Raw genomic sequence first — 27,268 nt, forward strand, 5'->3', positions numbered from 1 at the left:
CAAGTAGTTAATAAGATTAGACTAATTAATTTTTTATAGGGTTAGGATTCGAGTACCTTGAAATTAACGGATACCTTATCCGTTGACATCCTTAATTAATTTTCAATGCTTTGCCGGATATCCTTCACAAATGTAGGTCAGTGTTGAGAGTTAGCTTTTGTACTGTCCAACTTTGCCTAATATAATCACGGGGCGCATTGTTAGCCTCAAGCTTGCATTGTCATTAAATGCCTAATATAATGTTGTAATATTGTCACCTTTATCAGTAGAAAGCCCCAACGATGTATTAAAGCTTTGGGTCAAATAATATTCAATCTTATGAACTTGTAATTGAAGAAGTAACAAGATTTTGCTAAGGAAGGTTACTAATGAATAGCCCAACAATGGTTAAATGATATTATTGCAATAATAATAGTTAAAAAATATTGAATTTTAGGATCTGAGCTTTCAACTTGTTAATCAGGTATATATCAAGTCAGGCATCACCCATTAAATATATATTGTAGGGTTAGGATAGTAATTTTTAAAATTATTCAAATAGTTAATAAAATTAAATTAGTTGATTTTTTGTAGGATTAGCATTCGAGTACTTCGAAAGTAACAGAACCTTATTTGTTAACATCTCTAATTAATTTTCAATACTTTGGCCGATATCCTTCACAAATATAGTTCGGTATGTAGAGAGATGAGCTTTCGTACTATCCGACTTTGCCTAATATAATCGCATTGTCATTAATATGCTCTGATCCCTCTTAGAAGAAAATGTCAATATTTGAATTATTCAAATTAAGGCTTATCCTTTTTTTTTGTCTTGTATTTAAAAGTTCACAAAGAGAGAAGAAATAGTGGGTCAACAGATAGAATAAAAGACAAACAATAAAAAAAACAAAGTTGTAACCTTTATATTTAGTTTTGTATTCACAGAAGCATGTGTGGAATGAGTTCATAACCTTATGGAAATGGTGAAACGAAGTCCAAATTTTAATCTTTGGTACATGATTAAGCTCGTTTTACTTTTGATTTTGGGACAGAATGATAGATTATTCTAAATTCGAGGTCAAATTCAAAGTAGAAAATATCCAAAAATTGTTTGGTAGAAAGAGACTGGATCCAGTCCTTACAGTAACCAGTGAAAGAGGATGATAGTAATAGATAACTAGAAAGTTGAAAAGTAACGTTGCTCAAATTATTTTGTTGTGTTTAGTAATGGGATTTAGCAGAATGTCAACAATGCATTGATTATTTGCTTAGGCTCTCGGGTGCACACTCACTCGCGTCTTCCTTTTTGCTACAAAGTCAACCCATCTGCAGAACCGTGCTGGCAGCAAAGTTTGAAACTTCAACGCATACAAACGAGCTCCTTCTCTTTTATAAGGCGTATTCTTTCCCTATATAATAGAGAATCTGAATCCAGGGATTACTCACAAGTCACAGCAAAGAAATTAGTTATCCTTGTTTTATCTATCTATTAAGCCTGGTTTTCTTCACTAATAGCCTCGAGATGGCCTTTGTAGTTTCCTATTTCTCACTCTCTCTTATTCTACTTGTGCTGCTTTCCAGCAGCTCTGCTGCGCATGCTCAGCTGTCTCCCAAATTCTATGCAAACTCTTGCCCTAAACTTCAAACCATCGTGCGTAATGCAATGACCCAGGCTGTTAATAGAGAGACGCGAATCGGAGCCTCTATTCTCCGCTTGTTCTTCCATGACTGCTTTGTCAATGTACGTAATGAGCGACCTTCCAATATTATTCTACTCCACCTCTGCAAGGCGGAGGGGTGAGGAGCTAGTGGGGCCCCCCGCCTCTCAATAATTTTTAACTTTTTATAATAATTTATTTGTATTTTTTTAAAATTATATAATTTTATCTCCCTAATAATTTTTATATTTTTATAACTTATTTTTACTTTTAAAATTTTTATAATTTAGCCTTTACAAAAATTTAAAATTTTTTTTAACATATTTTTATTTTTCTAAAATTTTATAATTTTATCTCTACAATAGTTTTTTGTTTAGTGAAATATTGCACAACAATTAATTTTAAAAGAACTAAAACAAAACCAATTGCATTTTTTAAAAATAAAAATCAATTGCAATAGAATTATTTTGAAACTCTACTATTCCAAAACCTCACAACCACCACTTGATTGTTTTCCTACAAATTACTTGTGCTTTTTTTTTTTGCTTAGATTTTTATAAATAATTAAGTTTTTTATTCGAGGATTGTTTCCTCTTTGAATTGTTTATTAATATTGTACTTAATTTTTTTAATTAATTTTAGAGAATTGCTTTTCTATTGAATTATTTATTGATAGTTCTTAATTTTTTTAAGAGATTATCTCTCATTAAGATTTTTGTTATTATATTTGTTAATTTTTGTTTGTTGTTAAGTTTATATAGAAATTGACATTATTGTCACTATTAAATTATTTATGATTATACTAATTAATTCTTTTATATAAATTATTAAGATTAATTCTTTTAAATAATTTTTAAGATTTATTTGTATAATTTTTATACGAGCTGTTTTTGTCTAAATAGTTTTATATTATTGTTAAATATTAAAATTTTAATATAACTGTTTAATTTATAAATATTTTTTTTAGATTTTTCATCTCTTTAATCATAAAATCTCGGCTCCGTCACTATTACCATTTGAATAGTATGACATATATCGTATATGGAGTCTATATATTTTGTAATGAATGCAGGGCTGTGATGCATCCATACTACTGGACGACACGGCGACGTTCACAGGCGAAAAGAATGCAGCGCCAAACAGAAACTCAGCTCGAGGTTTCGAAGTGATTGATACCATAAAGACCAGTGTGGAAGCTGCTTGCAGTGCCACTGTTTCCTGTGCAGATATCCTAGCACTTGCAGCTAGAGATGGTGTAGTCCTGGTTAGTAGTATTCGTTGATCAGCCTTTTCCTGCTGGCTATCTCCGTTTTTCATGTTAGTTATGGTATATTGGTTGCATTTGGACTTCGCTGCCTTTTCCTTTCAATGAATTAAACTGTTGACGAAAGTGCTTCTACCGTACTACTACTATTTTTGCATGCAAATTCGTCTTTCTCTTTTAATCTCCGTTTTCAACGAGTTCTCATGACTATAAAAGGATATATTTACCCTTTTTTTTTTTCCAAAAAAGAGGTCAACTAAGTGGGTTTTGACTTGTAAAAGTTCATTTGTTCTTTGTTATGACTTTACCTGCTTTAATTCTCTTCAAAATTAAATAAAAGGATATATTTACCTTCCTTTACTACCATAAAGACTCTCTACTACTTACTTTTGCATGGCTGGTTTTATTGGAGACTGTTTCTCCTGGTAACCTTAATTATCTTCAACACATACTATATATTCTCGCAGCTTAAAGGACCTTCATGGCAAGTACCCCTTGGCCGGAGAGATGCAAGAACGGCCAGCCAAAGCGCAGCCAACAACCAACTCCCATCACCATTCTCCAACCTCTCAGCTCTAACCTCTTCTTTTGCTGCCAAAGGCCTAAGCGCCCGGGACCTGACTGCGCTATCCGGTGGTCACACCATAGGCCTGGCTAGATGCACAACATTTCGTGGTCGCATCTACAACGACACCAACATTGATCCAAATTTTGCAGCCAACAGACGGGCAAACTGCCCTGCTTCTGGCGGTGACAACAATCTGGCGCCTCTAGATATACAGACTCCGACCAGGTTCGACAACTATTATTTCCGTAACCTTGTGGCTCAAAGAGGGCTGCTTCATTCGGACCAGGAGCTCTTCAATGGAGGATCCCAGGATGCACTTGTTAGGACCTATAGCACCAATCCTGAGGTTTTTTCCAGTGATTTTGCTGCTGCCATGGTCAGGATGGGAAACATTAGTCCTCTTACTGGGACGAGAGGAGAGATAAGAAGGAACTGCAGGGTGGTCAACTGATTTTAATAACTAGTTAATTTCTTCTTCTTAATAAACAATTACTGAATATTGGAATTGAAATTAATCTTAGTTCCCAAACACTCTTAATATATCGGAAGAGTCTTTTTGTCTTTATTTTTCAAAATTAATAAACTTTCTTTACAAGTTTTTAGTATTTAGATTTCTTATCTGAACCAAGTGAAGTATGTTGAGTTATGTAGATTTCAAATTCAATATTTTGAAAATCTTTAGAATTGTTTAAAATGTGTTATAAATATGAAATTTCTCGATTGAATATACTTATCTAAATTATTAACAACTTTAACATTATATTTTGTTGAGTTGAATTCAATCTAAATTTATTTAAAATCATTCTAACAAATGATCATTTCATGAAATAAACAATATTATAAAAAAAAAAAAATAAAGAGGAATGACGTTTCATTTTTCGAATTAAACATGTTGTTTATATTTGGATTTTTGAATTTGAAATAAATTATATGATAAAACTTTAGTAAAAATTGTCAATTTTATTGATATAAACGAAGTTAAAATTTAAAATTTTTAATAAAAGCTATCAAGGTAGTGAATTAAGATAAAGGAAGCAAATCAACATTACTATCTTGCATTCTTTCTCTTTATTCTCTCGTGTTATGATAATATTTTAATTGTTTCTGAATAATTTCCAGTTTTACAATTTTTTTTTTGACAATGTCACCTTTGAATTATGGTATTATTAATAATTAATACCAATAGTGATAGTATAATTTTGATTACTTTTAAGTAGAAAAGTTCAAGGAGGTGAGGTGTATCGTCAACGCAAAGAGACACTCATTTAATTAAAGTTCATCATTTTCTTACGCTTTTACAATTAAAATTATTTTTATTACTTCCATTTTTTTATCTCATGTAGCAATATAAAACTGATATAACTATTAAGAAAAAGTAATTTTTTGTATTATAAAAAATATATATAATATAATTATTATTTTAATTATATTTTTTTATTTAAAATAAGTTTCAATATAAAACTATCGTCTTCAACGTCATTTTTTTAATTTTTTATGACGTTTTCAATAATTTATCTTTTATGAATGATAATTATTTATAATTCTATAATTAGTAATATTTATATAATTATAATACACAATATATATGTTTGTAATTTAAAATATTAATTTATAAAAATTTTTTACTATATTTATAATTAACTCTATCTGATTATTAAAAAACTAAAGAAATGAAAGGTTTTCATCAAAATTATAATAATAAAATAGTAAATAAAAAAAAGAGAGGCAGGATTAAAAATATATGAGGCACTTGAGTTGAATCCCTTTAAATTCCCATTGGTTAAGGGGGCTCCACATGATTCTTGTTCTGTTCATACTATTTCAATTGTAAGTCCATTCTCACCTGCCATGTACTCTCTCTCTCACTCACCGGATCCCCACCCCCTTACGACAATTAAGAAGAAGACAACAAAACCATCTTAAGTGGACCGTTTTATGCACTATCCCCAAACTCGCGTGGACTAAAAACAATTCAGACAAAGGAGAGGGAAAATTAGATTAGACAGATTATTGATTTATTTTCATTTTTCAACAAAAAAAAAAAAAAAAAAACCAACAGAAAGAGAGAGTAGCTGTAAAGCACATGGCCTCAAACCCCTTGGGGACTCAGCTTCAACAACAACAACCACCACCAGCTGACAATGACTCTCTGAAACTACGCCGTTCCGATATGGACTCCGATAAGGTTTTCTTTTTTCCTTCGTAACTATATTTATATTTGTAAAAATAGATTGGCATTTCCTTTTTTTTTTTGCTTAGATCTTCTTTGATCTAGCTCTCTCTCTCTCTCTCTCTCTCTTTTCACTCAAATTAAATCGATTTAAGTGTTTTTTTAGTTTCTTTATCTTTTAAAACTATTTTTCTCTTTTTTTAATATGAATTAAAGGTTATAATTCTATTCTGATTAATTTTCATTTTTTAGTGATACTGTTTATATGATTTTTTTTTTTGTCTTGAAAAGTTTAGTCGGTGAAGATCTTGATCTTGAAACTAAGTTTGTTTTTCGGGTTCAGTTACTTCATTTATGAGAAAATCTAAGCAAAAATAAAAGGTAAAATAAGAATTGAGGTTTTTCTTTACTTTTTTATTTATTGGTTGTTTCATTTTTATAGTTGCATTTGCTTAGTTCAAGCGTTATAATGCAAAAAAAGTTAAAATGAGCTTAGATTTAGGATCTTCATTATCTTTTACTGTTTTCTGCTTTTTGTCCCTGCTGCCAAACAGAGAATTAGGGTTTTTTTTTTCTTATTTTGTGTTTAGTCTATAAACTCTGTTGTTAGCTAAATTTCTCTATGTTTTAAATTAATTTTTTGTATGATTTTGGGTTTTTTTTTTTTTTGTAATACTTTAGTGAAATTTGTTGTTATATCTTTGATTCTTTACCAAAATTGAGTGATTTAATTTTTACGAGTTTCCTGTGTGTTGCAAACAACTGCTGTGGTTCCTGAAAGCTTTTTATGGCACCTCTTTTTTCTTTGGGTAGATTGTTGTTCAATCTCTTGTAGTTTGCTTCTGGAAGTGAATGTCCTCTGATTCTCTTATAACAGTCTCTTTTTTGCAATGGATTTCTTTATTTATTTTGGGGCATGTGATTCTTTCTTGTGAGTTATGGTCATTGTGTATTATGCTTCGCCTATACATAACTGCTGAGATCTTTGTGCTTTGCTCTTCTTCCAGTTTTGCACTCTTGAGATGCCTTTTAGTTCTATGCAATACCCATATGCTTGTAGTAGTTGATTGTTTTTCTTCTTTGTAGGTATTTATTTATTATAGTTGATTTAAAGTTCATGTGTTTAATTGATGTCCCCTATCTGAGATATCTTTCCATCCATAGATTGTCTTTTTCACAAACGCCTAATGATAACCTGGTTCCAGAAATGGCAACCTACCGGAAATTTGCAATCAGGATCAAGGTCATAATATCGTTATTTCATTGATGCATTAATGGAAGTGGTGCAACATAGATTGCGGTTTAGTGAAGTAATGATTAATATCAAACGTCAGTTTTGCTACTAAAAGGCATTTTACTACATGTTTATGTATGATTTATGGTCCACTTGAGATGGATTCTAGTACCAGCTGGTTACAACTGTGCATATGTGTTTCATCAACACATGCAGAAATAGCCTTCAATAGGGGGAAAAGGTGTACAGGAAGTAAGCTAGGCTATCGTTTGTGCCTTAATTGATCCTGTTTGTTGTTATGATTACAGGAAATGTCTGCTCCTGTTGTTGAGGGCAACAATCAAGTCACTGGCCACATCATTTCCACCACCATTGGAGGCAAAAATGGTGAACCAAAACAGGTTGGCACCTTATCTGCTTTCCATTTTATACCTTCTTTCCTTGTCCTTTTATATTTTATAAGTCATAATGTATGCTCTTATTTGAAGTTAAAGAATTAATTGTCTATTTTCGTTGAAAACTGATTATTGCCATATAAGTGTTTTGGTTCTTTTATGATGACTTCTCCTTTTTCTTCTTTTGTTCTATCTAAGCGTTATATATAACCCAATTGAGAATCAAGACTTAAAAATTGCTGATGTTTATTGGTTTCTTCTGTGGTTCTTTGGTTCCTCCTGTTACATGATAGTTGTTTGCTTCCTTGCAGACCATAAGTTACATGGCAGAACGGGTTGTTGGCACTGGCTCATTTGGAATTGTTTTTCAGGTGCAAACATTTATGCTTCAGGACTAGTTGACATTGAACTACTGAAGTAAGTTCCAATTTTTTTGGTCTATTGAGTCCCTTATCTCATCCTTCTACAGGCAAAATGCTTGGAAACCAGTGAGACTGTGGCAATAAAGAAAGTCTTGCAGGACAGGCGGTATAAAAACCGTGAGCTGCAATTGATGCGCTTAATGGATCATCCAAATGTGGTGTCTCTGAAGCACTGTTTTTTCTCCACTACAAGTAAAGATGAGCTTTTTCTAAATTTGGTTATGGAGTATGTTCCTGAGACTATGTATCGGGTTCTCAAGCACTACAACAATATGAACCAGAGGATGCCCCTCATTTATGTGAAACTCTATACGTATCAAGTATGGATTGATTTCTTTCTGGATGTTTTATTTATTCACTTCTTAAATCCTGACAATAAATGGAAATGTCACTCAGATTTTCAGAGGGCTGGCATATATCCATGCTGTTCAAGGGGTTTGCCATAGAGATGTGAAGCCACAAAATCTTTTGGTATACTTTCTCTCTTTCTTTCTTTCTTTCTTCTTTGTTTCATTTTCTGTTTTCAGCAATATCAACTTTTCCCAACCTAATACCTGTGCATTCGTTAGGTTGATCCTCTTACCCACCAGGTTAAGCTTTGCGATTTTGGGAGTGCAAAAGTCCTGGTATGTGCATTATTATTGTTCACCTGTTTCTGTTTTTTTTTTCTTTGTTTTTGTTAAGCGCCTGTCTCAGAATTAATGATGGACAACAATAAGTCATAACTGTTTCCTGACACTTTCTAGGCAATCGCAACTTATTATGTTGAACTTGTTCATCTGAGCCTTAAAACAATATAACTGCAGTTGCTTTACCTTTTTGTATCCTGGATCTCCTCTCTCTCTTTTTTTTTGTTTACATTGCAGGCATGTGGACTATTTAATTTTTCCATATATGTTAAGAAATATCTTTCATGATTGACATTTACTCAGGCTGTTGCTTAACTGAAGCTGATGCATATATGTTAAGTAAAACATGTCTTGGTTTTACTTAACCTTTGGAACTTGCTTATTGTGTCTGTTGAATTGGAAGTTCTTGGCATTTTAATTCCAGATAAATGTGTCTCATAAGTTTACACATGATCATATATCCTCAGACTATTTGGTGATAGCTATTTATTCAGCAAGGCCTTGTGCATAAGCAACTCTTGCTCTGGGTGACATGTTTGTAACCCTTTGGTCTTGGGAGTAGCACATTCTATAAAGTTTGATCTTCATAGATGGTCAAAAATGTGTCCCTAACTGAGGTGTTGTATGTTGTTTTGTGTTTCACTGACTTCTGTCTAATACATTTTTTCATGGTTTCCATCAGGTAAAGGGTGAAGTAAACATATCGTATATATGTTCTCGTTACTATCGGGCTCCAGAACTCATATTTGGTGCTACAGAATATACGACATCAATTGATATTTGGTCTGCAGGTTGTGTGCTTGCCGAGCTTCTTTTGGGCCAGGTTAGTAACTTCCATGTAATCTTCTCAGAGTCATTACTAATAAATTTCTGAATGATACTCAAAGCTGTCTTCAATAATATTGGTTTGCTTCCTTTTTTTTTTTTTTTTTCCATAGCCTTTGTTTCCAGGAGAAAATGCAGTTGACCAACTTGTAGAGATTATCAAGGTGAAGGCTTATTACAAGTATTTTTTGTTATTGAGGTTCATGCAAGTTAGTTAGCCTAGTAATAATGTTCTCCTGTAGGTTCTTGGTACTCCAACTCGAGAGGAAATTCGCTGCATGAATCCCAACTATACAGATTTCAGATTCCCTCAAGTCAAAGCCCACCCATGGCATAAGGTATCCCTTTTACTATTTGCATTTCGGAAATGGCAGTTGCTTAATAGTTTTGGAATATGTATTTAGAGCCAGGATAAAACGTCTGCCTTTTTTTAATAAAATAATAAAAAAAGTGTGCCTCTACTAGAAGCATGTATAAGAAATGGATAATACTGGCATATGGCCTTGATGCCATTACAAGTTAACAAATAACTATGGACTGGGATTTCTATTTCAATAATTTTAAAGTTGATTACGTGTATAACAATGTCCTTGGTTCAGGTTTTCCACAAGCGTATGCCTCCTGAAGCAATTGACCTTGCCTCACGCCTTCTTCAGTATTCACCAAGTCTCCGATGTACTGCGGTGAGTTAACTTTTGTTTTTTGGGATAGTTAAGATTGAGTTAACTTCTCCTGTCATTTGATGAAAATTTATCACTATGCTCCAAAATTAAAAGGCCATTTTTGCAAGTTATTTTGTCATTTACTTACTATACTAAAAAAGATTTCATGTCCGGACTGCAATTTTTCCCCTATTCAAATATGAAGAGCCTCACATGTCTTCCAAAAATCTACATTAAATTATGTGAATAATTACTGTATTTCTTACTGGCCTCTTCTATTTTTTTGTTATTGCAGCTGGAAGCATTAGCGCATCCTTTCTTTGATGAACTACGTGAACCCAATGCTCGCCTTCCAAATTGCCGTCCTTTACCCCCACTTTTCAACTTTAAACAAGAAGTATGATTCTCATTATCTTATTTGTTTCAAACAGTTTTGAGGAAGTATGTTTGGCACTTGCATTGTTGTTTGTTAATGCATTATTGATTGTTTGCATGCCTACTAAATTGCAAAGAACTATGGAAGCCAACGAGCTTGTACATTAATACTTGGCCCTCATCCTTCTTACTTGTGTGTCTGCACTATGATCAACATAAGCCCCTTGTTTATAGCACTTGGTTTTTCCTTTTCCTTTATCTGATTCTGTGTTCTCATGCACGTCAGAACATTTTGCATGAAACATCAACAGGATTGCATGCATCCAACAAGGCATGATGTGTTACAGAATTTTGTTTGTGCTGATCCCTTCTCTTTCTTGGTGATCCCTTATCCATTGACTTTTCATGTCTGATTCATTTATAGTTAGCTGGAGCTTCCCCTGAGCTAATCAACAGGCTGATACCAGAGCATGTGAGGCGGCAGATGGGTCTTGGCTTTCCACATCCAGCTGGTACGTAAATGTGGAAAAAGCAATACAAGGAATCAAGTCTTTCTGTTAGTGGACGGGTTCAACGCAAAGGAAGGACGGACGGAGCTCCTGGTCACTAAACCAAGCTTTCTAGCCTATTCAGTGGATTTATTGCCCCGCAAAGATGTATGCATATACTGGCTTCTTCTGGCTTAACATGGAAGTTGGCGATATCTGTCTACCATGTCATTCTAGCTACAACATAGTGTTCCCCTGTTTTTGTACATTGTTTTGATCAGAGCTAGGAGTATAAAAAAGGTGATGCAATCCATGTGTAGCTAGGGTAAAGTGCCCAGCCGAAGCTGAAGGAGTTGTACGTACTAGTTTGGCTTGCTTCTTAAATGTTGCGCTAGTTTTACATATGTTTGTTGCAGCATGTGGACATAAACCGAATTTCATCAATTTAAGTTCCACCCTTTTCTCTTCTTTTATTTTGTTATTTTCCCACTACGCGCGGTTTTAAGTTTTGTTTGAAACCTGATGGAAGGCATTATGAAGTGATGCTGAAAGTGGGGAAGTTAACCGGCAACCAGCCAGCTGTTTGGGCCTCCTCGTGGCAATGCTCATTATTACTGATTGCATTTGTTTCCGTAGTGGCTCTACAGAGAGAAGACATTAGTTTTTGTTATATTACTTACTACTCAGTTTGTACTAACAAAAAGTTGAAAGATCCCATCCATTTTTTATCACTAAATTTCCACTTTTATTTTATCTTAATGGACTTGGCCATGTCATAAAGATATTTGATCAGTAAAAATTAGAACACCATACATCCTTTGGCATCAACTTTAGCTGCCACCAATTCGTTACATTGTAATTATTCAGCGTTGTAACTATGCTTTCAAAAATACTTGGTGCACCGTTTTATTTCTAACTACAAAAAGGCTAATTAAATAGCGCCACCGACTGTCGTTGCCCTTTCTTGACAATCAGATTTGAGATCAAATGTTTTCCCTCTTTCTATTCTAAGAACAGTTCAATGGAGAAATGATGCTGCAGAATACTCCAAGTACGGCATGCGTGATGCTCGCTCACTCGTCCTTCCTATGAGAACATAAATCTGTTTGTCACAGATGAGCTGAAAGCAATATATACATAAATGAGAGAGAGAGAGAGATTGATTACTTGTTCAGCAATTCTATGCGGATTTTGTGACTTCATGAATCGCATTAGCCAAATATTCAACATTGCCCGTTGTAACGCCAGCCATACTGCATTTGTTTGCAACATTAGCAAATAAGTTTTCGCTCTTGATGCGTGCACCAACAGTCCAGAAAGAGAGAGGAACTGCTTTCAGAGATATATTACCTGATTCTACCATTGCGAGTCATATAGATGTGAAATTCATTTGTCAAGCGATCCACCTGTTCCGGTGTCAACCCGCTATAGCAAAACATCCCTATCTGCTTCAAATAACAAGGATTATCATCGCTAACCACCATCTAACTTGCATAAAATAAGTCAGCTTATACTCAGACAAGTAATTGACAAACTTAACAAACCTGATTAGTGATGTGCTGCCATGATAATGGTGACCCTAGCTTTTCAAGGTTCCCTCGTAAAGCTGTTCGCATTCCGATTATGCGATCTGCCATGACCTGGAGAGAAAAATATTGGAATAAGTCCAATTCCTTTTGAAGTTTAGTCAATTTCAGGTAATCCCAAAAAATAATATTAAAAAGATAGTTACTTTTTTTATTTTATTTGAAATAACAGATAATTACTTTATTACATTCAACTATGTTCATCTCAGGGCTGCACTGTGATAGAATAAAATAGGAAATTTGCTAAAATCTATCAAAAGTTCATTTGAGAACCAGATACTCCGCCAGACACTCCACCCAATATCGCTACCAAACAGTCTCTCGTACAGAAGCTTAAAAGTGTTCTAGTGCTACCTAACTGGCCCTCCTAAGGAAGCTCGGTTGGGTTCAATGTCAAGTACATGCTTCCATGGGTTTTATATGATCATCCTTAACCCTAGAACGTGCAATAACCAAGGACATCACTCACATATACTCACCTGCTGTCATTTTGTATAATTAGACTAATTGCAAACCTTTAATAAAAAAGCCTTGCAATATTACCTTAACTTCTTTGAGCCATAGTTTCTTCAAGTCTGGATCACCAAGAATGGTTGAAACTATGAGTGCACCATGAAGAGGTGGGTTGCTGTACGTGGGTCTTGCAAGCTGCTGCAATTGACTTTTCACAGCTATTGCTTGTTTTTCATCTTTGCAAAGCATACTGCAGTGGTTATTGCAGACAATCGGTATCAGGAAGTCAAACTTTGATAAGCAAAACGTTCTGCATTCCATTTCCAATGCTAAAGAGACAATTACCTAAGGCATCCTACCCGCTGGCCATAGAGTCCCATATTCTTTGCATACGATTGGGCAATTCCAATATAGTGACCATCCTCAAGAAAAATCCTGATGGACTTTGCATCTTTCTCTGGATCACCACTAGCAAAACCTTGATATGCCATGTCAAAGAAGGCAAAATGACCTTTCACCTAAAAATAGAATATAATGTTTAAACAAGGCAAAGCAGTAGTGACAATTGGAAAGGACAAGAGCATGAAAAGTGAACAAGAGGGTACAAATTGTTTCAAGAAGTAACTTTGGGGAAAGAAGAAGGGGCTCTGAAGGAGTATTTACTTTGAACTGGTGTGAGATTTCTCTCCACTGCTCCTCTGTAGGATCCACACCAGTAGGGTTATGAGCACAAGCATGAAGTAGAAAGAATGAACCATTTGGAGCATTCTGTGCAGAAAGAGGGACATAATATTGGCAATGATGATACACATTGAAAGTCAAGGGGAATTGAGCAACTAATGGAAATAAAGAATAAGGGTCAATATTAATTCCAATATTCAGGTTTTGTAGGATGATCCTTGCATACCTTGATGTCATCCATCATTGTTGCAAAATCTAAACCCCTAGATTCAGGGTGATAATAATGGTAAGTTTTCTGCGGGACCTGAGCATCTCTCCAGATGTTGTGGTGGCTGTTGAAATCCCATAAAGCAATAAAAGAAATGAGAGAGAGATTTCTCATTCTTATAACCGGACTTGTCCAGGTCCTCCAACGAAAAAGAGGCAAGTGAGGAGGCATAGTATTTAAAAGACAATAAAGACTCACTTGGCCCAAGTTGGGACTGGTATATAGATTTGGGAATCAGGACGAAAACGCTTTTGGAAGTCCGCGAAAAGTCGGCATGCGCCAGTCCCAGACAGAGCTTGGACTGCTGCTATCCTTCTGTCTTTTATCAACTCAGAATTCTCTCCATAGGCCAACTTTAGTGTTTCTTCCACCATCTTCACACTTCCTCCCATAGGAAGATATTCCCTAATCAAAAGACAACATACAGAGAACATTTCCATCAATTCTATGGAAATAAAAAGAATAAGAAACGAGTTGTATGATTGAATATATAAATTCCACCATCTGAAGATGGATGTTGAAAGAATTAAATATCCATGAGGTTCAATACAATCCATCTATAAGACAATAAAGAACATGCAAAGGATGTTATATAAGCACAGTCGAACACATATATGTGCATATATGAACCATCATCTCACAGGAACAGAATAAAAGGGCATGATGAATGGAAGCTTGTTCTTGTATCAATGCACAAAGAAAGGATTTAACAGAGAAAATGCTGGTCTACTTTGTAAAGAAAAATGTAAACGACTAGCATTCCAAGGGTGCTTTCCAGATAAGGCCAATCAAAAGTTAGTTCCAGCAGTTGCATAAGAATAGAAATAACGTACATATAGTCGAGCACAGACAGATTGATAAAGATTTTCCTATATTTAGGAGCTTTTATATACAATATTCAAAATGAAAATTAACGGTCCTATGCTACCACCTTTGATAATTGTTTAAGGATCTAAGCTATACCTGTCACAGACAAATTCTGAGTTACTAGACCTTTTTCTTTCTTTTTCCCGTTTCCAGAAATTATATTTAGGGCAGCAAGGCAGATTCACGGAAAAAATATAATTCAAAAGATATACTGATAGATGCTTCAATTCTGATTTTGGGTAAGATCTATCAAGGAAAAAACTTTCATTTTTAAGGAAGTTTCTAGTTCATACACTCTTAAATCATTTTCATAGAGGTTGCATTTTAGTTAGGTTAAATACCATTGCCACAAAGGTGGAACTAAGACCAGATAATATCCAGTAATCATAGGACTACCTTCCTTTATCATTCTGGAAGTCTTGCATTTTAGTATCTAAGCTCCCTACAGGATCCACTTTAACAAACCAGTAACTGTATTATTCAATAATTTCACATCTTCTAATTCCACTAAGCTAAGTCTCAAAATTTAGTAATATCCAGTAATCATACGACTACCTTTTCTTTAAAAGAAGAGGCCACAAGAAAAGGGCTAGACAAGAATATTCTGTAAGACTTATCAACAGAACCATGATCTAAACCATAAAGTGTCAACATCATGAAAGGAATCAAATGGGTAGTGGGAGATAAAAGGGTTAGTTCCATGGGACCACCAAAAAAAAGTTACCAACCCGTCAAATATGGAATTCAATAAAACTTCAACAGGACTCATTACTATTGGTGACAACTAATCTTAAATAGATAAATAAAAAATAATTGAAAATGCACTTAATTAATTATGAAATACAATTATCTGTTTTATTGATAGTTTTGTTATTTTTTTTTATAAAAAAAATACGAAACAAAAATAATAGAAAACAGAGCCTCAGTTGTTACTTTAGGACTTGGATTTTGCTTCCTTAAAAGTTGATAAACCGTTTCCACCAAAAAATAAAAACATTGCTAAACAGTAAAATTAAATAGTAATACGAGCCAAAATGTGACCAAGACATGCATCCAAACATAATTGTCAGGAATAAGCATTATTTATGGAACATACTTTTTATTTTCAATAATTTACAAAAGAAAAAAAAATGTAATTAGTACCAATAATAATTAAACAAAGCCTAAGTAGTTACGTTTTGTGCTATAGTTATGACTTAGAACTTAGAAGAACAAAGTTAAATGATTAAAATGCTTACATGTTCAAATATCCAGCAATCCTTCGCTCGGCTTCCCTAACACATTCCAAAACGACCGGCTTTCCATTATCATCACGGTAAGCACCCTGAAAACAAAGCGTAAGGAAGTTCAACTACTCTATTGCCTTTCGTATTTTCAGAATGATAAAGAAAATTGCCTGTAATTGTCAACAGACAACAGGTATTAATGTTCTGTTTCATCTTGTTCAAGCTCTATAATTTCTTAATTACTATTGAATTAATTACCCATATTTTAATCCCAAAAATAGAACTCAACTCGACTGTACGAAGCCACGAATGTAAAACTTGCAAAAAAAAAACACTGTGCCTAAAACAAAAAAGGGCAAATGTAAAGACATAAAAAAAAAAAAGATTCAGGTATTATTTGGTTAATATTTTTAGTTTTTTACTATTCACAGTTTACTTGAAAAAGTAAAAACATGCTACGAAACAAAAAGAGATAAAAAAAAACCTTTAATAATTAAAAAGTAAAATAGTATTTCAAGAAGAACCTTATAAAATTATTTTATTTTTATATGAAATAATTATGCATTTAGAATAAATTATTTGCAGTATTCAATTGTATAATAAGGAAACTGTTTCTTCATTTTACTCCGACAGTTACTATTTTGTTTTTAAGAAGTTCTAGATAAAGTACAGAGGACATCGAAGACCAAATAGAGCCTAAGTTTGTCTGTTTGGTAACAGAGAAACTTACAAAAACATAACCAAGCAAAAGAGGCTTACACAATTAGCTCAAACGAAGTAGTACAATTTTTGAGAAGCAATAATTAAACGTTTCGCTAGCGTAAGTCGTTTCAAAAAGAGAGCAGCTCAGAAACAGAAGAGTCAAAGAACAAATCCGTAAGAGAAAGAAAGAAAAGAAAAGAAAAGAAACATACGACTCCAACATTGACTTTATCGGGATTGGGATCGGCCAAAAAAGCCTCCGTAACACCAAGAATCGGATCCTTCGGAGCAGGCTCCACGCTACGCCACCAAGACGACATGGATCTCTCTCCAAGGACCGCCGTCCGCCCCATGAGCCCCCCTGACATCGCTCTTCGGATAGCCATATCGCCACAAACAAAGACGCTCGTAATTGGAACAGAGTGAGAAAGCAAGAGGTTTTACGTTTACCGATGAAACGAAATAAATATACCAAAACAACTGCTAGTAGTGCAGTTGAAAAGTTTTGCTAGTGTTTATATACGAGTAAAATGGTGGACATGTTGGGAGGAAGCGAATCGAATCCGGCTGAGAAATTTGTTGCAACGACCTTGAAATGCGTGAGGATGCTCCCATTGGAGCTTTACGTCTTTGCCTTTGACACGGGTTTCTCCGGATATTACGACTTTAACCTTTAGGTTGATTGCTTTGCGTCATTGCCTGCCTAGCTCCTTTTGGTTTGTTTGACTTCTCGTCAGTTTTGACTGCGGGCGATACACAAGACTATTAACTTTATAATTTCAAATTAAAAATGAAACTAAACATGAAAATAAAACTAACAATCCTTTTTTAATTGATTATAATTTTCAATTATAATAAAAAAGTATACTAACAAGTTCTTTTTTATGTATAGATAAAATTTCTAATTGCATTGAATCATTTTATTTAAAATAAAAATTTACTTGATTCATAATTCTTTATTCATTATATTTTTAGATTATAATCTTATGAAAAAAATTACATATATATATATAGTATTTTATTTAAAAATAAATAAAAATGCAAATATTCAAGTGTCAACAAATGTTAGTATAAAAATATAAAAGACAAAAAAAGGAAACGGTTATACATGTCAAATGTGTATAACTTACTCTTATAACGTGTATGCCAAATGCTAAGTACAGTGTATTTGAAAAAAAATCAATTAAATAAAAAAAAAAAAACAAAGGCAAGTCTTTTGAATTAGAAATGAATTGAATATTTACGGAAATTGAGTGGCATGATTCATAATTGCTACTTAGACTACTGAGCACATTTCTTCTGATTGTTGGAGGAAAATGTTGAAACTAATAAGTATTGAAACTTACATTTTCTTTTTGGCACATAAATTTTGAAGTATATCCATAAATTTCAACTCAAAATACGTCAGATCTTATTATAACGGTTTTATTTGTCTTAAGTTTTTTTTTTTTTTTAAAAAGCAAAAAAAAGAGAGATATAATCTAGCTGGGAGTAAAGTATCTTCAAAGCTGTCGGTAATATGAAAATTTTGTTGAGAGATAATCGTCCTAAAATGGATGGGACATTGACCGTTGAGGCCACCTCGTGGAGCACTCCTTCATTCATTGCTTGGTTGATATGTTCCGCTTTCAGGAGAAATAAACTTGGAATTTTTTGTTTTGTTTCGTGTGTTGGGTCATGCCAAGAAATTGTGTTCTTATTACCCCTTCCACCTCACTAATTTATTAGGACATTTCAAAGTAGTATTGACTTCTATTCTTCTTCGATGAAATAGTAAGTTTTAAATTGATTCTTATAATTTTTAAAAGTAATAACTATAAAATAAAAAATAAAACATTTTATTCTCTATTATATCCCTTCAGTTGTCCAATTACAAAGAAAGAAAAGGTGGGAGGTCTTTCAATTTAGTTCTTTTAACTTGGAAGTTAAAAGTATCTCATATTTGGAGGAGAAACTATGGAAAGCATTGCACAAAATTTTATCTGATATTAATATTATTTTATTTAAATAATGATAGATTCGAATGGAACTCTTTAAATAAAAATAAAATATTGAAATGCTTTTGAATGCTAACTGATACCAATGCTAAGTTTGAAACGCTACTCCAATAATTTAGAGTGGAGATAGGTTGGGCTGGGGGCTTGAGCTTCATTTAATGTTGTCAAACTACCTAATAAGAGAAGAAATGGGGAAGGAGACACTAGAGAGAGATCCTTGCACCTTGACAACGACGAGCAGAAAGAGCTACCTGATGCCACAACTTGCTGGATGTACCTCATCCTCCGTCGTCTAGCCAAGCCATTGATCCACAAAGGAAAAGACAGAGAGGCTATGAGAATTTCTTCCTATTCCCTGAGCAACCAGCCTCTAAACTCCTTTCTGCAAATGCAACTAGAATGGATCCCAGGGAGAAATAGATGCTTTAACCCAGCATTCAATGACAACTGCCAAGGTTCCAGATAATTTTCTAATGAGGTGCCTCTTCCTTCATCACACCTGCAACAGACAGTTTCAACTTAAACTAATATAGTGATACTTTAACTCCGTTCTAAATAAAATAAAAGTAAGGGTACGCACATATAAATCAAAATTAAATTTTTTACCTTGTATTTTAAAAAATTCACATTTACCTATTTCCATATAAACGTTCCAGTATCTTTTGGAGATTTAAGGGTGTTATGTGTCTTAAGTTAAAAAAAAAAAAAAAAAAAAACAAGATACAATCTAGTAGGAATCCATCCAAGTTAGGTATCTCAAAGCTGTCAGTAATATGAAAAATTTGTTGAGAGATAATCGTCCTAAACTGGATGAGATACAGTGTAGTTGAGACAGCAGTACAATTAGGTGCTGCACACCTCTTAGGGCCAGAAATCGACCCTGGACCAACATTGATTGGGGTCTCATCGACAACCAATAGGCCACAGACATACCAATGCCACCCAGTCTTGTAGCACTGTGGGCTAAGCGCAGAGTGCACAGGGAGCCCAACTTCAAGAGGACTGCTCAAATAGGGTAGTTTGTTTGGGATAGAATTCTTGTGTACAGTTATCTATTTATTTTATTTGTACTAGGACTTTAGGCTAGTTGTAGAACATATGTTTACTTTAATCTCTTATTATTTAAAAATTAAAATCCAGAATTTATAATTCACTCAACCAACAGTCAACAGACATGACAATAGAGAGCAGCAATGCTAGATAACCTTGGAAAAATATGGAGAAAGCAGGGAAAGCAGTTACCTGTGAGTATTTTAGACCATTGATCCTGCAAGGCTAAGTCTTCCATGTAAAATACACTTCTGCAAAACCCAATTGAGAGAGTTAAATCCAATACAGTTGGAACTTCATCCATCCATCTCCGCTATTAAATGTCTATCACCCCCATTGATTTAATAATAAATTGAATGTCTAAGAAAGTAGCGAAAGAGCATCTTTTCAAGCTAATGCACCTTTCAACTACTTGTAAGGGAATAATATTTGCCAAGGTAGCTTTTCCAGAGCAATTAAATATAAAGCAGCATATCAAGTAAAAAGGGTTAATAGGGTTCACACTGACAAAGAGCAACAGGATTATGCAAGCTTCAGCCCCCACCCCACCCACAATATATATATATGTGTGTGTGTGTGTGTGTGTGTGTGCAAGAATGGTTCCTTAGGCTTTGATTATGTCCAAAATTCTTGTAGCAAAAGACATTTATTGTTGATGAAATACAATTTAGAAAAAGTCAAACATAGCTACTTTGCGCTTAATCACAAGATGGAAGATTAAGCATGTTTTATTGCATCAGTACTTGTGATTGAGAATGTTGTTTGTATAGCACAGATTAGAAACAGAGATAGAAATGCTTGTTTGCCAAATTATGTTATTTTCGGACAATTTTAGGGATATTGATTTTAGGGAAAAAAGCATGCAAATCCACATGTGTAAGCACAAATTGGAGAGGGTAAAAGTTACAACTTCGAATGACAAATTCATGGTTTGAGATCCATAAGAATGACATACATAAGGCAGTAAAATGCATGTATGTAGTTAAAAAGTTCAAGGGAGAAGAAAGCAACCTAAGGTACCATTTGGTTGATGCTTTTACTAGCTTTCTGATTCAGGAAGCAAAAAACAAAAATTGTGTGTGGATATAAAGCAAATTATATTTCGAAAAATAGAAAGCAGAAAATATAACTCTTGAACAACAAAATATATGATTTTACTTTTCTATAATAAAATTATGTTAAAATAAGTGTTGCATTTTAGTTATTTGTTTGTTTTTAGTTAACTATGATTTTGCTTCCTATTATTTGCTTTATTTGTAGCTAGTTTTTAGGAAGTAAAAAGCAAGTACCAAAAATAACAAGCAAATGAAGCTTCAGTTTTTCCCACACCAATGAATTATGCAAAACTTTAACCCTGATGCATTTAAATCAATGGAGCAGTTTTTCCTTTTTCTTTTTGTAAAGAAACATGGAGAATGGAGCACTTATTTTAGCTCTTCAACTGTACTTTCTCTATAGCTTTCAATTGTTAAGAGGGTCAGAGCTTGCATGTCCTAAATAGACCAAGGGAAATACCAAGTTTTACTGAGGTCTTCATTTGGCAAATCAGAAAGAAATGAAAAAGAAAAAAAAAAAAAACTAAAAGTCAATTTTACACTTGTATGCTTATTTATATCAGCCAAGCAAAACTAAGGGTCGTTTACTTATATTATGAGAATCAACATTACTGTCAAAGAAATAATCAGAGGGCATAGTCAAATTGTTATACTGAGTAATGTATGCGGCATTAAAAATTTTGCTGATCAAATGATTCATTTTGATTATAACCTGTCCAAATTCACTGTTTCAACTTAATGCTTTTTATATGACAATATAGTAGGCACATATGAAATACAAGATACTCCAGACGCAATAAGGCGGGAAGCAATGTCAATCTCTCATACTCAGCCTTATGCGGCTTGCAACAATTATCTTGATGAGTAAACATCAGAGCCTATATTTATATAGACAATAACAAAATTAAGCAGGTGACCAAACCAGGTCTCCACTAGGATCGTACAATTTACAATTAAGGTTGCAAGGGAAGTTTCGTGAGAGTAATAAATCAATAACATAGAGTAGCAATAACATGCATATAAGAATGTCCGTATATCCCAGTAACCACAACTGTACTGCAAATCTCACCAAACCATATTAATCCCAAAAAACAGCACCAAACAAGTAAACTCATAAAACCAAAACCATCAGACCAAATTTTTACTAACAGTTCATTTGGTTGTTTTGAAAAGCAGAGAAAAAGCTCAAGTCAACAGATCCAATGGTATGTTTAGCTCTCTGAAAATTTTAGTGTGTTTGGGTTTAGAAAATATAAATGTTTTTTTATTGTCATTTTCTCAAAGAACAGGAAAAAAGATGTTGAGAACATGTTTGGTGACTGTTTTGAAAATTGCTTTCTACAAAATGATAATGAAAATGGACTAAATTTGGAGAACACAAAAAAGATATTGTGATCATTTTTAAGAGAGTAAGGAGAAAACAATGACAACATGACATTCCCAATTATTTTATCGTGCAATTTTTTCTTTTTTTACTTTTAATATTGTTGCTTTCTTTTGTTCCAAATGGCCAAATCCAACAACCAGGCCATTTACATTTTCTTTAAGTGGGTTCACAAACCACAATAGACAAGAGGTGAAGAATAGAACAAGCCATTTGTCAAAATTCAGATAAAAAACTAAGGTCATCTATTCAATTTTTTAAGAAATTTTTTAAAACAAATTTACGTTTTTATTGAGTGGGTTCCCAAATCATGATAGACAAGAGGTGAAAAATGGATCAAGCCACTTGTCAAAATTCAGATAAATAACTAAGGTCATCTGTTCAACTTTATATGAAATTAAAAAAAAAGGGTTTATATCATGATCTTAATTAAAAATAATTAAACCTCAATATACTAAATAAGATATAAAAAGCAATTAAACTTATATTTATAATTTATTCAATGGAAATTAAATAGAAAACAAACTTGTCACTTGTAAGTTATAGTTGAAATTCTTTTTTGAATAAGATATTTATGCTTGTTAAGTTGTTATGATTACTTGAACTTTCTATAAATTATCTATTCATTGAAATTTATCAACAATATAACTTTTATTTAATTTATTTTAACAAAAATTGTTGACAATAAAAAGCTTCACTTAAGTTTTTTAATCTGATTATATTTGTTAATCATATTCATTCTTTCTTATAAATAGAAAACACTAGTATTCCAAATGCATTATTACTATTTTCATTTTGAGAAAATAATTTTCCATTTTATTCACCAAACACGGTTTTAAGAAATCAAAAAATAGAAAATGAAAATTGTTTTCAGAAAATTAAAACAAAAGGTTTTGTAAACCAAACATGCGCTTAGGTATCTCAACGAACATAGTTTCTTCACCAAGCAATTCAACTCCTAACCTTTTTGGTCTTTGTGACTTCTGCGCAAGTGTAAAAAGAAGGATCACAATGAGACTTACAACCAAACGTATTGAGTACTTTTTTGTACTTTTACTTTATTTTTTCCCTATGTTTAAGGTCACTTGATTTTAATACTGTTAATTAGTCAAATTACTTTTAGATTATGAAATTAATTGAATGATATGTTATTAAATTTTTTATTGATTAGTTTTAAGGGTTTTCATGAGTATAGTGGCAAGAATTAGAAATTTTCGGCTTTCATATTATTTGACAAACTTGTAAACTGCACAGGGTGTAAAGGTGTAATTCAAACTAACTATATTTTATCAGTAAAGTTCACATGAGCACAAGGATCAACTTTTCTATCCTGAGGTTTGTCTACACATACCCATGAAGAATTCCATGATCAAATTTATGCCAGTTGAAGGTAAGACTGATGACAATAATAAAGGCAAGTCCGGCACATAAATGAACAATGAGGAAACAGCAATGATAAAGAGAGAGACAAAGGCAAAAGTGAACATGGAAAAGAAAATCACAAAAAAAGAAAAATGAAAAACAAAAACAAAACAAAAGAAGCAAACAAAAGAAAAGTAAAATTTTTTTTTAAAAAAAAAGATGATTACCTACCAACATATGTCCTTGATAGGATGCAAACAGAGCAGCTCACGTCCCTACAAAATAGAGCAAAGTGTCAAAATTCCCAACAATACACTGGCCTTCAACATTCTTGCGTTATTATAACCAACTTTTGACATCTTATTATTTTGAATACTAGAACCCACTGTTACCTAAGGTCTATGATTTCAGTCACTAAATGATCAGGGTCCAAAACTAATTACACATACAGCAGTTGCTTCATTTACAATGCTAGTGAAATAACATGGAAGAAGCTACTGTGACTTTAAAGAGATAAATTAAACAAAGAAGAACAAAGAAATAAATAATTGCAAGTGTGAGAAAGTACAGCATGCATGTCGGTCTCCTGAATATTCAGTTTTAATAGTATTATCATTCCATTGAAAACTCCTCTCGCTCTTTTCTCTATGATACACTCCCTTTCTGTTTAGACCAGAAGTGCAGAAAAGGAGAAAAAAGAAAGCAAAGAAAAATGAACCCAATGTCAAATTGCAAGCTTAAAACATGACCAAACTATAAAGCTGAAGAGGAAAGTTTTCAAATATATAGCTTGCTATTCGCCCATCAAACTTAGTAAGGAAGTAAAGTCCAAAGTCAATAGTTTATCTATGTCCGTTACAAATTAGAAAAAAAAAAAAGATGCAAATAAGAAAAATTAAAAAAAAAAAAAACTATGCTGAAGTTATAGACAATGTATGACCATTGACCACACTTGGGTGAGAAATGCAAACTGCCTAGATAACCTTCTAATTTATCACAATTATACAACCAAAAGAAAAAAGCCACAAAGATCCCCTTTTCAAGCCCTTCAAGTTGAATATTTAAATTAAATTTTATCAAAGGCTTTGGTTAATAAATTACTAGCATGTCTCAGACACAGCTGGAGATACCAAGTTTATCCACACTCCTGCTTCTAAAATGGACATCAATTACCTCAAATGCAACAAATTTATAAAAATAAAAAAAGGCTAATTTCTTCATTAAATCAAAATAAGAATAAAATAATTCACTCTTGAAAGGAAGCAATTCCTTACATGATTCCATTTAAGAAATTCTTCGAGAATTAATTTTTGATAGAAGGCAAAGGAAGTCAAATAATCCAGAAAAAACACCAAAACAGAAGCGACCACACGAAAAGCAGCCAATCTAGTAACAAGCTTCATAGATGTATCTCCTGTTAATATGCTACACAGTTTTTGATGCAGAAGTAGAGGTTTCAAGCAATTCACATCACATCATCTAGTGTTTGATGATGGAAACATGTATGCAGTGAATAACAAGTAGTTGTGGTTTGATTCAGAATTGCTAGTCTCTGTCTTGGCCAACAGTTTTTCACCCCAAAAAAGCCATTGATCTTACAACAACAAGAAAGTCACATCATTCCGATCAGTACCTTGATCCACAAAGAATGATCCTCAATGTTAAATCAGCTGTACTAAGAAAATCTTCCAACTTCTAGCACTGAATTGGAAAATAATGGTCAAATTATCAATAATTTAATATTCGAGCTATACGAATCTTGGACTGAACCTTTCTTGCCTCTCCAGGAAATCCAGAATAGCGAAGACCAGACAGGACAGCCCGTTGGGCAGACTTCAGTATTTTCATGCCACTTCGCAAACAAGATAGCAGAAGCTTGGATGCAGAGCGGTACCTTCCAGCTCTGCAAAGATTGTGCACCAAAGAGGAGTAGGTAAAAGAATCTCTTACCTCCATTGATTTAAAGACTTTCATTGCATTGTCAATCTGACCAACTTTACACAACCCATCAATAAAACAATTATAGGCAGCCAAGTTTGAATCGAAGCCCATCGTACTCATGTACTTCAGATGTCGTGCAGCCCCCTCAATATTACCTGCCTTGCACAATGCATCAATCATTATCGTGTGTGTATATTTGTCACATTCCAACCCTTTTTTTTCTATATCATCCAACAACTTATAGGCTTCTTCTAACTTATTATCTTTACAATACATATTAATGAGGGTGTTATAAGACACTATATCAAGCTCAATACCAGTCCTCATCATCTCCACCATGAATTCAGTTGCCTCTTTCATCTTGCCTATCTTGATTAGAGCACCAGTAACTGTGCAGTAAGCAAAACCATCAAACGTATACCCTTTACTCTTCATTTCTGACAATAACTCGAGCCCTTCTTCAAACTTCCTCTTCCTAAAACAGCATCTCAGTACAGGAGTGTATGTTATGGCATTTGGAACATGACCCGATTCTACTATTTCTTTAAAAATCCTCATTGCCAGCCCTAATCTACCAATCTTGCATAATCCACTAACAAGAATGTTGTATGTCATTAACTCTGGCACAAATCCATGACGCTGTAAATTCCTAAACAACATAAAAGCATTCTCGGTATACCCATTCTTACAAAGACCATTCATCATAATGTTAAAAGTAGCGACACAAGGCAAATGCTCAACAAGTATTATATCCCGGAAAACCCTATTGGCCTCATCTGGTTTTCCTAACTTGAAGAAGCCGTGCATCAAAGTATTGTAACTCCAAATATCAGGAGCAATACCTCTTTGAATCATTTCATCAAACAGATTAAAAGACCGAGATATTTGGCAATTCCTAGTGGCGCCAGCTATCAAAGAATTGTAAGAAATAACATCTGGGGAAATCCCAGCTTCTCCCATTCTATGAAGAACAGAGTAACCAGCATCGATTCCAACTAAACGACAGTATGCATCAATAAGAATGTTGTAAGTTACGCCATCAGGGAGCACTCCCAATCTTATACCATCAATAATAACCGATTCGGCTTTCTCCAATTTATGGGCTTTACAAAATGAAGCAATGCAAACGTTCAATAATCTAGTTGACAATCTACGAACCATTCTTTTTCTTTTTCTTAATGTACATTCAAGAACAAGGCCACATAAAGCTAAACAATTCCAAAAAAAAAAAAAAAACCTGCAGAAGAAAAACAATATTCATGAGGATTAATAAGTTTTATGGTTTATATCTATATCTGCACTAGTACTAAATAAAAAACAATAATCTTTTTATCAAATTGTAAAGAATAGGTGAGTCCGGAGATGTAAATAAATCACCTTTGTCTTCGCTAATTTGGCAATGGAAATTGGAAGAGAAGAAGAAAAAAGAACTGGACTGGTGCGCATTAACCGGTGGCGTTAGCTGGGTCTCCGCTGGCGGACTTGTGGGTGGGCGAAGCTTCGACAGCTGCAATTTGCTGTCCTTGGAAAGGATTGAATTTAAGGGGCTGGGTCTTCGGAAATAGAATGACGAAGAAGATGGAAGAGGGAATCTAAGGGAAAGGGAGGAGGGAGGAGAATGGCTATCGCCGGTGGCGGCAACCTTTGAACACTTAATTTAGTTGCAAATAGTTGCCAAACTTATTTGATTGTGTCCTTTTTTCTCTTTTGTTCAAAAGCATTTTAATTCGGTTGATTTTATTATTTGCGTTTTGAGTTTTTTACGGATTTTATATTTTTAAAATTTATGAAAATAAAAAAAATATAAAGGGTATGGATATTTATTTTATTATTTAATTAAAGAATGGGTAAAGAAAAAGTTTAAATGCACATATTTAAACCTAATTACTTAGGTCATAGCCTAAAATCTTATCTTTGGTTTTTTTTGCAAAAACTGAGATAAAAAATTATTAATTTATTTTTTTACTATTTAATTTTTTTGTTCAAATGCATTTTATTTTTTATTTTTACAATTAAAAAGAGATTAA

The 27,268-nt window shown here is 33.4% G+C and overlaps 4 protein-coding genes across 8 annotated transcripts; 2 read left to right on the forward strand and 2 right to left on the reverse strand.

The window, feature by feature from the left end:
* The first annotated feature begins 1,418 nt into the window (after positions 1-1,418).
* Positions 1,419-4,196, forward strand: LOC18612072 (peroxidase P7-like). Its single transcript, XM_007048662.3, has 3 exons — positions 1,419-1,720; positions 2,710-2,901; positions 3,369-4,196. The coding sequence occupies exons 1-3, from the start codon at positions 1,502-1,504 to the stop codon at positions 3,918-3,920; spliced, it is 963 nt and encodes a 320-aa protein (XP_007048724.3). The 5' UTR covers positions 1,419-1,501; the 3' UTR covers positions 3,921-4,196.
* A 1,298-nt stretch (positions 4,197-5,494) lies between these two features.
* Positions 5,495-11,142, forward strand: LOC18612073 (shaggy-related protein kinase zeta). 2 transcript variants are annotated; one of them, XM_007048663.3, is made up of 12 exons: positions 5,495-5,654; positions 7,182-7,274; positions 7,580-7,639; positions 7,738-8,010; positions 8,087-8,161; positions 8,260-8,316; positions 9,002-9,142; positions 9,258-9,308; positions 9,387-9,482; positions 9,744-9,827; positions 10,102-10,203; positions 10,606-11,142. In XM_007048663.3, the coding sequence occupies exons 1-12, from the start codon at positions 5,553-5,555 to the stop codon at positions 10,699-10,701; spliced, it is 1,230 nt and encodes a 409-aa protein (XP_007048725.1). In that variant the 5' UTR covers positions 5,495-5,552; the 3' UTR covers positions 10,702-11,142. The 2 variants fall into 2 exon arrangements, with proteins under 2 accessions (XP_007048725.1, XP_017982320.1); XM_018126831.2 differs by lacking the exon at positions 5,495-5,654 and adding an exon at positions 5,748-6,020.
* A 248-nt stretch (positions 11,143-11,390) lies between these two features.
* On the reverse strand, positions 11,391-17,063 carry ASP1 (aspartate aminotransferase 1). 2 transcript variants are annotated; one of them, XM_088803051.1, is made up of 11 exons: positions 16,665-17,063; positions 15,763-15,848; positions 13,856-14,062; positions 13,616-13,721; positions 13,372-13,476; positions 13,054-13,226; positions 12,799-12,958; positions 12,214-12,309; positions 12,020-12,114; positions 11,837-11,922; positions 11,391-11,771 (listed from the first exon to the last, which is right to left on the reverse strand). In XM_088803051.1, exons 1-10 carry the CDS (start codon positions 16,836-16,838, stop codon positions 11,850-11,852), a joined length of 1,275 nt encoding a protein of 424 aa, XP_088659177.1. In that variant the 5' UTR covers positions 16,839-17,063; the 3' UTR covers positions 11,391-11,771; positions 11,837-11,849. The 2 variants fall into 2 exon arrangements, with proteins under 2 accessions (XP_088659177.1, XP_007048727.2); XM_007048665.3 differs by having other exon boundaries at positions 11,391-11,755; positions 16,665-17,062.
* A 1,427-nt stretch (positions 17,064-18,490) lies between these two features.
* Positions 18,491-26,956, reverse strand: LOC18612075 (Pentatricopeptide repeat (PPR-like) superfamily protein). Of its 3 annotated transcripts, none has more exons than XM_088803041.1 (5): positions 26,619-26,956; positions 24,934-26,478; positions 23,532-23,575; positions 19,692-19,750; positions 18,491-18,948 (listed from the first exon to the last, which is right to left on the reverse strand). In XM_088803041.1, the coding sequence occupies exon 2, from the start codon at positions 26,400-26,402 to the stop codon at positions 25,029-25,031; it is 1,374 nt and encodes a 457-aa protein (XP_088659167.1). In that variant the 5' UTR covers positions 26,403-26,478; positions 26,619-26,956; the 3' UTR covers positions 18,491-18,948; positions 19,692-19,750; positions 23,532-23,575; positions 24,934-25,028. The 3 variants fall into 3 exon arrangements, with proteins under 3 accessions (XP_088659167.1, XP_088659166.1, XP_007048730.3); XM_088803040.1 differs by having other exon boundaries at positions 24,575-26,478; XM_007048668.3 differs by having other exon boundaries at positions 23,528-23,575; positions 24,575-26,478.
* Positions 26,957-27,268: the final 312 nt, after the last annotated feature.

This window comes from Theobroma cacao, chromosome 1 (assembly GCF_053813885.1).
Source record: "Theobroma cacao isolate CCN51 chromosome 1, ASM5381388v1, whole genome shotgun sequence".
NCBI lineage: Eukaryota > Viridiplantae > Streptophyta > Magnoliopsida > Malvales > Malvaceae > Theobroma > Theobroma cacao.

Excerpts from the sequence above, each read along its gene's own strand:
- LOC18612075 (XM_088803041.1), bottom strand. The coding sequence starts at position 26,402 with ATGGTTCGTAGATTGTCAACTAGATTATTGAACGTTTGCATTGCTTCA.
- ASP1 (XM_088803051.1), bottom strand. The coding sequence starts at position 16,838 with ATGGCTATCCGAAGAGCGATGTCAGGGGGGCTCATGGGGCGGACGGCG. Across the intron at positions 12,310-12,798 it reads TATGGCTCAAAGAAGTTAAG|GTCATGGCAGATCGCATAAT; the intron begins GTAATATTGCAA and ends TTTTCTCTCCAG. Across the intron at positions 12,115-12,213 it reads GGCAGCACATCACTAATCAG|ATAGGGATGTTTTGCTATAG; the intron begins GTTTGTTAAGTT and ends TATTTGAAGCAG.
- LOC18612072 (XM_007048662.3), top strand. The coding sequence starts at position 1,502 with ATGGCCTTTGTAGTTTCCTATTTCTCACTCTCTCTTATTCTACTTGTG. Across the intron at positions 1,721-2,709 it reads TCCATGACTGCTTTGTCAAT|GGCTGTGATGCATCCATACT; the intron begins GTACGTAATGAG and ends TAATGAATGCAG. Across the intron at positions 2,902-3,368 it reads CTAGAGATGGTGTAGTCCTG|CTTAAAGGACCTTCATGGCA; the intron begins GTTAGTAGTATT and ends ATATTCTCGCAG.
- LOC18612073 (XM_007048663.3), top strand. The coding sequence starts at position 5,553 with ATGGCCTCAAACCCCTTGGGGACTCAGCTTCAACAACAACAACCACCA. Across the intron at positions 7,640-7,737 it reads CATTTGGAATTGTTTTTCAG|GCAAAATGCTTGGAAACCAG; the intron begins GTGCAAACATTT and ends ATCCTTCTACAG. Across the intron at positions 9,828-10,101 it reads CAAGTCTCCGATGTACTGCG|CTGGAAGCATTAGCGCATCC; the intron begins GTGAGTTAACTT and ends TTGTTATTGCAG.